We start from the raw sequence: 12213 nt of genomic DNA on the forward strand, positions 1-12213 counted from the left end.
TTCACAGACTGTAACCTTTGGGCTCCGTGACCAATGGGTGCATTACTCAGTGTTCCACCCACAGGCTTGGCACTGAATATTACACCATCATAAACACTGTTTGCATATTATCAAGTTGGTAAAAGCCAGAGTGTATTTGTACAGAGCTTTTACTTATTTTTCATAGCGCAAAGCTGCTGCTTCCACTTCCTCTTCCTTACTCTTCGCGCTTCATCTCGCGGAGGAGGGAAAAAGTCTTACTGAAAAACTTGGCTGCCCAGAAGACAGCGAATACCACCTGTAAAGGCTTCAGACAGGATAACGCGGCGCAGATGGGCCTCCAGAGCACCAAACACTGCAAAGTCAAACAAGCTAATATACTGATGTTAGGACTTGATTCTGCTGGGAAATCTACGCTGTTGTACAAGTTCAAGTATAATGAAGATTTTCTAACAATTCCAACAATTGGCTTTAATGTTGATATGATTGAAACCGGCAGAGATTTTACGTTGACAATTTGGGATGTTGGAGGACAACAAAAAATGCGACAGCTTTGGTGCAACTTCCTGGAAAACACAGAAGGAATCCTGTATGTCGTGGACAGCTCTGATAAGCAACGTCTAGAAGAATCAAAGAAAGAATTTGAACTCATTTTAAAGAACGAATCTATAAAAAATGTACCAGTTGTCGTGCTAGCAAACAAGCAGGATTTGCCTGGAGCTTTAAATGCTGAGGAAATAACCAGGAGATTCCACGTGAAGAAGCACTGCTGTGACAGAAATTGGTACGTACAACCCTGTTGTGCAATCACAGGAGAAGGTTTGTCAGAAGCTCTCCAAAGACTAACCGTGTTTGCAAAAAACTACATCAAATCAAAGGAGTTTTCTACAAGTTTTAAGGAAAATGAAAAACCGTAAGAATTTCTGTCGTCAGATTTTGATGAACATTACTCAAAGTATTTTGTGGGACAGACTAAAGTATTTTTTCTGGAGAACTGTTATAAGTAACTATGTATTTATAAAGAACTTTGACAATTTTAAATTATACTGTTTTACCTGCAGATATTTCTGAGATACGACTGTGTATTATTTTATTAGTGGTAGTATACTCGGGATTACTCAGCTTAGAAGTGTGTGTTGAATGATAAAAAAGGCAGAGTTGACCATCTGAATTTTTGCAATTGGAAACAAAATAGATGAGCAGCTCTAAAATATCTACATCAAATATTTTGTCAAAAAGTAAAATAGCCAAGTGGTTCGTTCAGCAAGAAAAGCATGACACAAACTGTCATTTTGTAATAAGTGCCCTGTGGACGTGTTTCTCATGTAAAAATATAGTTGGGTTAGAGTTTAAACTCTTAGTTATGTATAAAAGAACCTAAGAATCTGAAGTATTTATTTGGATATTATTCCATTCCGGAACCAATTACTATGAATAGATTTTAACGAACAGGATCTGCTCCTCATCATGCCACAGACGAGTGAGATCCCTGCCGTGTGTAAGGTGTGGGTCTGATGTCACCGCTACCGGTTTCCATGTTTGGATTTGTTCCTGCACTGCTGCTTTGCTGCCTGTAGCCAGCAGCGGAGCTATGGAAGTCAGCACAGCATCAGCGCTGCAAAGCGCCGCTTATTTATGTCCCACTGCTCGCAGGGATCCTGGTGGGGGGAAGGAATGGAGGGACAGGCTGCTTGGTCAGTTTTTACAGATCTTGGTGCATCCTGTCCTGCCTGTACTGAAGCCACTTTAAATTTTGTTACTGATAAATTTAGTTTTGTTTAAATCTGACACAGGAAGTGGCACAAAACTACAATTTCTACTACTCCAGTTTGGAGAGAAAAATTTTAAATGCAACTTCCGTTGAGATTTACTGGTTCACAGCGGAGTGAATTAGTATTCTGAATGCCATTAAAGCAACAATGGATTGTTAACTAGAAGATTAATTGAACGGTATCAACCATGAGAAGTTTAAATGCTAAGGCAGAGAAGTTAATAGACCTTGTTCTTCTAAAAGCAAGAGAAAAAGGCCATCTAATTATTGGTTATACGGTCCCAGAAAATCCAGCCCTTTTATTCTCGCCTTCGTGAGCAATGTCTGCAGAGGTAGCATGCTCCACTGGTTAGGATGTTTGCTTAGATGGTTGGATCTCTTTTCCCCTACATCTGTCGTCATCCTTGACCATGAGCAAGTCATTCAGTCCCCCTGTGCCTTCATAAAATGAACTTCCCAGTTAGGCTCTTCAAAAAAGTTGTGGCAAAGGTCAGCTCATGTGCCTCTCTCCTGTGACAAAATGACCATGTCGAGCAATTCACGTGAGAAGTTTACATTTAGTCCTTACTGACAAACAAGCAGGAATTTCAAGTTACAGAAGGGTGAAGCAGCAAGAAAAGCACCAGACATACCCTATTGTCTCATGCATACATTATTCAAAGCCAAGAAGTCATCAGGTGAATTTGCTGTAACAGTGAACAAAGGAAGCTTTCCCAACAGAAGCTGTTATTAATACTGACAGTAATTACTGTGGGCTAAATCCTGAGTCATGTTGAGCCTACGTTTCTAAAAGGAGAGCAAGTATTTAGACTTGCCATTGCTTGGTCTGAAGATTTATGGTCAATATAAAATATCATCTTCTTGCCCAAAAAAGGTTTTGAAAAAGTCCGCAACAATGGTAATGTTCTTTTTCCAAATCCGTCAGTTCAGTGATAAAAAATATGTTGTTTCAGAACAAGAAATTTAGGAACATTTGCATGTGTGTGGTACATTTAATTCTCCCACTAGTTTAATCTAATCATGTGTCTATTATAAATCTGAGTCTAGTTCACTGGCCTCAGGACTTCCTCAGGGAGAAATACTCCTTGAGAGACTTAATGAGTGCACCGGGGTCTCTAATTAGACAAGAAGCAAGTTCTGAATGGAGAAACAACACATAGACCAGCTGATAGAGCAAGAATAGAGAATAAGCTTTCAGGCAAACAGTTGCTTCTTCAGGTTATCAAAATAGATGAAACAATGCTCGCATTGATTTGAAGAAAATCTTATACATTACACCCTGAAGGAAATGGACTCTATTCCATTCACTCTACAGAATAACAAGAATTTAAATTTTGTTTTTTTTTTTTCTATGAGCTTTGCTAAAGAAGAGAAACCGTGGCCATTTTATCTGCCCATGGAGTCCCCTACCTTTCTGAATAATTTTTAAGCCTTAAATATCAATCAGCTCGGACAGAGAGAAGGATTCTCAAAGGACTACATGACTGAGAGTTTAATTTAAAAAATCAGTGAGATAGAGAAAAGTGACCACACTGGTGCCCTCGGTGAAGGCAAGGCTGATAAGGTACAAGAGACTAATCTCTGTGGGATAAATGTTCCATTTTAGCCGCAGGAGAGCCAACAAGAGCACATAAATCCACAGAGCCCAGACTTAATTAGTTCGTCTGCTCCTGGAGCTAGCTGGTCTTTTCCTGTACTGTGTGAGTAAAGAGCGTACCTGGGGGCTTCTTTAGGATGAGGAGTTAGTGGATAGTTACTCCACTGTTTCAAATTTCCTTCCTGCACCTGGAGCAAAGCACCTCCCTGAATATCCAGCACGTTTTGTGTAAAGGTCCTTGGAAAGTTTTATGACATGGATAGGGAGGTGCAGAGGAAGTGCAGCTCCTGTCTGAGCTGTGCAGGAATACAGAGCAGAGCACAGCTGTGCGCGCTTGGCAGCCAGTGTGGCACGTTGCCCTGGCCCACGACCAGGCGGGCTCCTGCTGAATGAAGGTCAGTTGTCAGAGGCAGGGAGCAGGACCCCCCCGTGCCACTGAACGCAGCATCTGTGCCTGCTGCCCTTGTGCATATACTCACGCCAGGGCACTGTTTTGTCCCTGCTGGAAGCCTGGAAATGGTTTGATATCTGATCCCATCCCACATTACACGGTGCAATCAATAGCAAGGAAGTTATCAAGGCATTTCGCTGCTTCATCCTGCTATGGACAGCTTTAGATCCTTTGACTGCTTAGCTGAAAAATAAAATGTTCTCTGTAATGGAACAGGACTGGAAAGGGGATGTCGTGTCTGAAGCTGTTATTTCTTACACAAAGTTGGCTGTAACTGTTTGTTTCTGTTGACAGAACAACCATCCCTGAATAAATAAATGCATTGTGAAACACAACGGGCAGGGGCTGTGAATCCTGAGGCATGTTGTATCCTGCCCCTCTCGAGAAGTTTATCCACTGGGCCATGTTTGGGTGTGACAATTTCAAAGTTAACAAATCCAGAGTATGGGGAATCACCCTTTTGACCATTCATTGATAAGATGACCGAGGTATAAAACTACAACGGGCTTTCTGAGTTTTGGAACAGCTGTCACAGAGCTGATTGAACATATTTCCAATAGGATTAAACGATTAAACGCTGTTTTAAGGGAAGGCAGGGAACAGCATAAGAAACCACCACAAATTTGGATAGTAACATGCCCTCCTCCTTTGCCTGGGAGACCACTCTCCCAGTAACTGAATACTCTGCAGAATCCAAGGGGAGTGTCATGTAGAAGGAACGCAGGACAAGGCTTTTTCAGTGTCAGATAATGCAAGCTTCTAGAGCTGGTCGAGTTACTCCAAACACCTCTGTTTCTATCTCCTCCTCATTTCTAAGAAGTTAACTGAAACAACCGAAGGAAAGACTTTCAAATATCAAATATTAGTTCTAAGCCTAGTGTGTAGAAAAACAATATTTAAAAGCACCATATGTATAGTCAACTGCTTGAAGAAGGCTTTCTTGCCAAAGTGCATGTCCCATGCAGAGTTCTGTGCTGCTACAATTAGACTTCTTGCAATTATAATTAGCTCAAGTATTCCAGGCATAAGGATTCTGGACATGTATCTCCTCAGATCACACAATAGATTATTTAAGTCTCTGTAATTCAGGATGTAAATTCTTGAGGGTGGAGACCCTACTTAAACAGCACATACCAAGCTGCAGGTAAAATTTGCAATGATAAATTCATGAACCAGTAGCAATTACACACATACCTTATTTTGAATGCATACGATTTTAACAAATCGTGCTTTATCTTGCGTTTCAGTTTCTACAGTATTCAAACTGTGATGATGTTCTTGAACCACTCGTACTGGTTCCCAGTTTGCAATGCAATCGTACCACATCTGGAGCTAAGTTGGGCTGCCATCAAGGCACCTCCCCTCACCTGTCTCCTCTGTGTCCCCTTGCCAGTGACACTTGCAGGTCTTTGCACAGCTGATATTTTCTCACTTTCCCTGTTCTTCAGCAGCTATCAGAATGGTGATGACAGTTTTTGTGGTCTTTTTATTAGATTTTCATCGAGCGCTTTTGTGCTTGCTCTCATGCTGTTCCTTGTACTTAGAAACAATAAACCAAGCACGTTTACAAAATTGCCTCATTGTTTTCTTCCAGGTCCTTCCTTAAAGCACTCCTTTCCCATGATGTATGCAAAAACCCTGACAATAGCTCTTACACTTTTATGATAAGGCTGTGGCCCATATTTTTTGGAGGCTGTTCTTTTTATTATTTCCTTGTACTCCTTATTTTATTCATTCGTTCCCTTTTAGCCTTAGAATATGCTTTCTTTGGTCCAAAGATCATCTTTTTGTTGTGCCTCACTGATGAGAAGAGTTTCTGGACCATATACTACTGCTACAAGTAGCCCAAATCTTGTGGAACATTGGCTAAAATACGTAATTTTGTGAGTTTAAATAAATCATCTAGCTCTAAAACCTGAGCCTTTCCTTTTTAGCAAATATAGTTGGAGAATGCAGCAACAACTTCATTGATCCAAAGAAAAGCTAATCTCCCTAACAACTGCGCTTGGCTGTTAAAGGGTAACTGTGCCTTAATCAATCGTTTTCAGTTACTTTATCTAAGGCATACACGTTAATCATTAAAGAAAGCCAGTCTTGCAGCCTTCTCTTGACTGATTCATAATTCTGAAATGGTCTAGTTTTGTTTAGGACCGTCATAGATTCACGCTAAAATCCCTCTTTTCATTTTGATACAAAGCGAAATGGAAAGGCATTGTGTAAACAGCGAAACGGCTCTCTGAGAAATGAATGTTAACTCTCCTTATCGGCTGGGTCTCATGCCCGGGGCTCCACCGCTGGCTACTATCATTGCACGTATCCGCAGCACAATGCAATGGCTTTTCACTGAATTCACGTGTTTTTTCCTTTGTTAAGGCTTTACAATGAAAGGTTCAACGTACCTACAATGTATACAGCTGTTCACAATACAAATGCTTATGTATTCATCAGTTATTTATACACGCTGCACACCGGCATGAGCGCATACAAATACAGCTTGAATTATTTTATTTTATCTCCTAATCTAAGAAGGTGAAATAAAATAAGAAATAATTTTCTACAGAGAAAGTATACAAAAAGTTGAGTAGGAGAGGAAGTGAAAAAAGATAAGCTGAAGAACACAATGGAAAAGGATAGAGAAAAGAAAAATTGGTGAGAAAACTTCCCATTCTGCTCTTGTAACAAGTATGTTAAGAAGCCTTTTCTTATTTTTTTTTCTTATTTTTTTCTTATTTTCTTATTTTAAAATAAACATTTAATGGAGGCAAGCATTCCTACTTTTGTTCATACATGTAACTACACGAGTATTCTCTCTGAACATATATTACATGCAAAAGACATTTTTTTCATAGACTTTAGTAACAGTAGGCCCCAAAGATAATGTCACCTTAGAGAAAACGTTATACAAATAGTCGATTCCCTATAGCAACCGCAAACAATATTAATCCTGAATATGAATAATTAAAACATGTAACATCTTATTAAAAACAAATGTGGAAATGAAATATAGTAGTTAAAATTTGTTTTTCCATATAACCTACGTAAGAAAACATTCATGTTTCTCAGCTATCACCTGCTCACTCAGGGCTATACTCTCAGCCCTTCCTTTTTTAAAATTAAGATTTCCCAATGAGTCATTTTGTTCATTAACCATTTAAAATAATAATTTATTGTCTCTGCTAATAGGTAAATAGGTATCCACTTCTCTTTCTCATGTGCTACTAAAAAGTCCCTGTTGAGTATTAGGTGAAACCCAAGCCAAATACTGGAAATTCTTATCTGAACTGAGTAATACTGTAAAAGTACTTGCATAAAGTTTAGTATTTCTGCACTGAGACATCTTGTGGCACATAAGACATACTGCAGTTAATAAAAATGAAACTGATTGTAAATTCTAATGGCAACAACATGATCTTGAGATCTCTCTGTTTTGAGATGTTCAAGTCACAGATCTGTACCTCACTTTTTCAACCCAAAGTGCCCAATTACAACATTGATCAGACATTTTCAGGCATGACGTATTTACAACCCAATGGTGACAATTTCTTAAATTCTAATTTCTGCACTCTAGGAAATACCCACATTTCCTTCCACACTAAGATGAATGTTTCAAAGCTACAGCACTTTGGGGAACAGAAACTTCACAACAGCGAGTGATGTCCAAACTACTGTTTTCTCAAAGAAGTGTGTCAAAACAGAGAAATGCATTTACTTTAATATTTATCTGATGCAAAAAATGCCAGTTTGTCCCTTAATATGTAAGTATTCCAATTAAACTTGAAACTATAGACTCAAATGTTCAAAAACTTTTGTCAAAAGATTTCTCTAAAGATAAATTAATTTGAGGAAAGTATTTTTGACAATTATCTCATGAACAAGTCTTATTATTCTGTTCTTTTCTACTTCAATCTTTCATTTAAAAAAAAAAAAAGCCAAAAGTTTTTGAGATGAACTATAGTTAAATCAGTATTTGTAGCTTTTCCCATAAACTTGTTTAGCCAATAAATGCAAATAGTATCACACACTGAAAGAATACCTCAATGTGAAAAAGGTACCGCAGCAGTATAGCCTCTGACCTTAACTTTTTAGTTTTTTGGATCATCTCTTCATTTTGGAGTATTTTCAACTCACAGTACCTCCAGTTAACAGTACCACCAGCGAGGGAAAGGCTAGCACCCAGCTGCCAAAAGAACACCCTTGGAGAAAGGGAGACCCTCTGAATGTGATGATTTGCAGCAGTAACACAGGACCTTCCTTTATGTGCTTTTTCATTTGCTTTGGGGGGCTTGTTATTACCAACCTCACTAACCCAGCAGGCACAAAGATATTGTATATTTTCCTGTAATTAAAAGTCCATTGAACATGTTAGCAATATAATTCACATATACAGCAAATTGTATTAAGTTTTTCATACTTGCTTCACTGGGTTCTGATTTATTTACAGCATATAAATGCTGAGAGGATTAAAAACAGTGTTTATATCTCATGGGAATCCCTTCTGCAATCTGTTCCATAGAAGAAATAGTGATTTCAAACCATGGATAGCTTACAATGTAATGAGCTAAGGCTAACAAAACAACAAGCCTGACATTTATTTGAAACATCTTTCAAAGTTACGGAGCATTGAAGGTAACTCTGGAAGAAACTCCATTTACTATTTGACTACTAAGCTGTCGGTATGCGGCACTGCATGTTAGTAACTTCAAGAGCACTCATCCCAACCCACTACCCCCTCCGACTGTACCAAACTTACCTCCCCAGAAAGAAATCTTGTCCCATCACGCTCACGGCTGTGCACCTACAAGCCCTGAACGGCTGTTGGGGTGGGTTCCAGGGGAGGCAGTGTCACCAGGGTGGGAATCACCCAGTCTTCCCATCCTTTTTCCATTTCTCAGTTGTAGTCTTTGGTTTACACTAAGGGGGAGAGAAATAGACAATATTCATTTAATATTCGATATGCATTACCCGGTAATATAGATGCCAAAGCTTAACAACCCATTAGTGTGCAACACATGCTCCTCATTAAAGTGTGCTCCTGTCCGCAACAAGAGCATCAAAGGCAGGAACAATCAATAGGGGGTTGAGTGGATCTGAATGAAAACTCTCTCATTTCTAGGGGAAAGGTATTATGGGGGAACACGCGCTGTACTGTAGAGGAGCCCACAGGAGGTAACTTGTCTGCAGACACCCTTGCTTCTCTTCCTAACTGGCTACTGTGAGGTTTTCCTTTTCCCTTCTTCTTTGCCTCTCTCCCTTTTCTTTTTTTTTAAAGCAATTTTCACCATTAGAGTAAAACGTACACCGGCAGCTCTGTACTCAAATCCTCAGGCAGGTAAGTCTGCCTCAAAATCTTCTGTGCAACAGATGGGAGTGCAACCAGCTTTACATCAGTTTTCTGTCTCCTAGGTTGTGGGCAAGTATTACTCATAGTCTACTAAAATACTGCAAATACTGAAAAAAAAAAAAATACTCTGTTGGCCACTACAGCATCTGGGACTGCCAGACTGCCATTCTCCCAGTCCCTTGTCACTCCTCAGCAGTTTCACTTCCTCTGCTTCCTTCTCTGTGCCAGCAGCATTATTCTCCTGCAGGAACTCAACAATATTCCACCCTATCTGTCTCACGGACTCTGAATACGATGGTGGAGAAAGGACAATAGTGACTCCTCAGCTTATTAGATTATAATGATGTGCTGCTAAATTGGAATTGCCATTAACCTTAAAATGAATTTTCGCATGAAGGAGGTAGTGATTTATAAGAGCCTTGGGTTACAGTTCGTACCTAAAAGGAAATTTTAATATAAAAAGAAGTAATGAACATTAAAAGAAAAGAGTTGATCTAGGTGATCTGACAGGTGTACAGTTCTTATAGGCACTAAAACTCTACATATTTCAGGAAAATTAGGTGGCCATTATCCCCCCTCCAAAAGAAAAGCTGAAACAGAAATATTACCCCTTATCAGACATCCGAAAATCAAGGAGAGATCAGTCTCAAGTCCTTATGAGAATGGGCCTCATTAGTGCTGCTGCTCAGAAGTACTCATTTTCTTCATTAGAGTTTAACAAAGAGAGATGCATAGTTAGTGTATTTTCACATCTCTACTCAACATCAATCCTTCAGCCTTCCGAAATTCCTAAGTCAGTTATGTATTCTAGCTTCCTTGCAAAATTAGCCTGACACACAGCATTGAAAATAGCAATCTGCATCTGGACATTTACATTTTTGCTGCATAAAAGAGGCATCTTGGATCTGATGCCATTTTATATGCTAAATTCTGCTCACTGGCACTGTTAACAGCCAGAAGTAAGGCAGCTTACAATTTAGATGCTCCCATAAGCGTCTCTCTCTCTGTGATCCTTTTAGTCACAGAATCATAGAATACCCCGAGTTGGAAGGGACCCACAAATGATCATTGACTCTAACTCCTGGCTCCACGCAGACCAGCCAAAACCCAAACCCTGTGTCTGAGAGCATTATCCAAATGCTTCCCAAACTCCAGCAGGCTTAGTGCTGGGACCACTGCCCTGGGGAGCCTGGTCCAGTGCCCGAGTGCTTCACGTACAATGTGAAACTCATATTACCTAATAGTTCATACTGGTGTTTAATTAGCTAACCATACTGTATATATTATTTTCTTAAAATACAGATCTGAGTATCACTCTTCCATCTGAAAGGCCAAGAAACTAAGGATATGAGGGCAAGTGACCTACTCTTGCTGCAGGCAGTCAGCCTTCAAGGGGAACAGAATTCAGAATGCTGAGGGTCCCGGTCCCGTGAGCTGGTGTTAGGGACACTGAAACACCTCCTTTAGCCAACTGTTTCATCACTTTTTATTCCAAATGAAATTTTCTTCCTTTGCACTCGTTAGGAAATTGTTCTGTTTGAAAGGTAGAGCTGCTAAGACAAAGACAGGAAATGCAGCCCTGCAATCTGCTGATTCATGCTTGATTCCTGTTCTTTTTTGGCTGCTTGCAGCTGATGAATTTTGTGATCAACTCCAGCTCCAGCACCAAGAAACTTCGTTAGCAAGGGGCAATTTATAATCTGTAATTTTGTCTCCAAATAATCTGATCTAATGCATTAAAAGCTGAACGTATACAGACAGAAATGTAGAAAAAAAATCACCGAGGTAAATCAAAAGTAATCCTCAAATAAAAGGTTATATTAAATACAAAGTTAAATTAGGTCAGAATAAATAAAATCAGACACAGGTTCGTGTACTATTTCAGAGATAGCTCTGAAACTCTGGACATAAATTTTAACACGACTGCCTGCTGCTTAGTGTTTGCAGTCATGTGGGAGCCCTAAGTTTATTTTCTAATCGCAAGAGCAGATGTTCAGCTGATGTGAATCAGCAAACTGCCACTGAAGCCAGAGGAACTACCTTTAATTTGTACCATCTGGGGATCTGTTTCGCAGGCTCTCTTTTGGAGGGAAAATAATATTGTGCATTATCTTATAACGAATCGTGCAGTAGCTTCCAAAAAAATGAAAAAGGAAAATATCTAGAGCTCTTTAACTAGAAAAAAGTGCTCATTAATGCGGTTCGAATTCAAACAGGCCGTGTGGGAGGACATCCTCAAGGCATCTATAGTGCTCAGGTCCGAAGTAAGCACAGGAAAGAAAGCCTGGTGAAGGACAGTGTCAAATGAGCGAGAGCACTGAAACTAATTTGGCACAGTGATATCAGCAGGCCTCTGGCCTCATGAACATCTGATATGGGCTGTTACTGAAACCAAATTCAAGAACATCTCTTAGTAATTTTAGTGTATTGTACAACGTGGTTAAAGTGTTATAAGTGGAAAGGTGTCGAATCCTACTAAGTTTGGGGCATATTAGAATATTTTAGGTTGATTTTCTTTTTCAGTTCTGTGCAGTTCATTACTCTGAGTAATTGTGCTGCTAGGAAGTAGGTTTCCAAGTACCACTCCAGCTAAAGGGTAGTTTACATATGTGTAAATACATAACTTTTTTTTCAAAATACAGCAAAGCTAAAATACAATATAGGAAATAATTCTAAATCCTGGCTGTAAAATAGACAGAAAAAATAAAGGAGACACATGCGTGGGAACTCTGCAGCTTTTGAACACAACAGAAGTGTCCCACTGTGCAGGAGACTGACCCCTGCATGAGAATGAATTTAGCCCAAAGATATGAGAGCTGGAACTACTTGCAGAAAACTACCTAAAAGTTCTTTCTGTTCATGCTCTAGAGTAGCACCTGTCATTGGTTACACGGGCTGTATTACCTTTCAAAGCAGGGTAAGTCATTTATCTCCCAGCCCTGGGCACGGAGCAGCACTGTGATATCTTTCTAGGCCTGTAAGGAACAGAGACACTTGTCAATGGTATTTACATTTCAAAACATTTCAAAACATTAGATTACTGTGCTAGGTATTATGTGTAGTCAAGAGTTTGT

General features: G+C 39.6%; 1 protein-coding gene across 1 annotated transcript; it reads left to right on the top strand.

Moving 5' to 3' along the window:
- Positions 1–311: 311 nt before the first annotated feature.
- On the top strand, positions 312–896 carry ARL14 (ARF like GTPase 14; the record flags this gene model as incomplete). The annotated part of the gene is made up of 1 exon (XM_084292380.1): positions 312–896. The coding sequence occupies one exon, from the start codon at positions 312–314 to the stop codon at positions 894–896; it is 585 nt and encodes a 194-aa protein (XP_084148506.1).
- Between the last annotated feature and the right edge of the window lie 11317 nt (positions 897–12213).

This window comes from Netta rufina (assembly GCF_964035555.1).
Source record: "Netta rufina genome assembly, chromosome: 9".
Classification (NCBI taxonomy): Eukaryota; Metazoa; Chordata; class Aves; order Anseriformes; family Anatidae; genus Netta; species Netta rufina.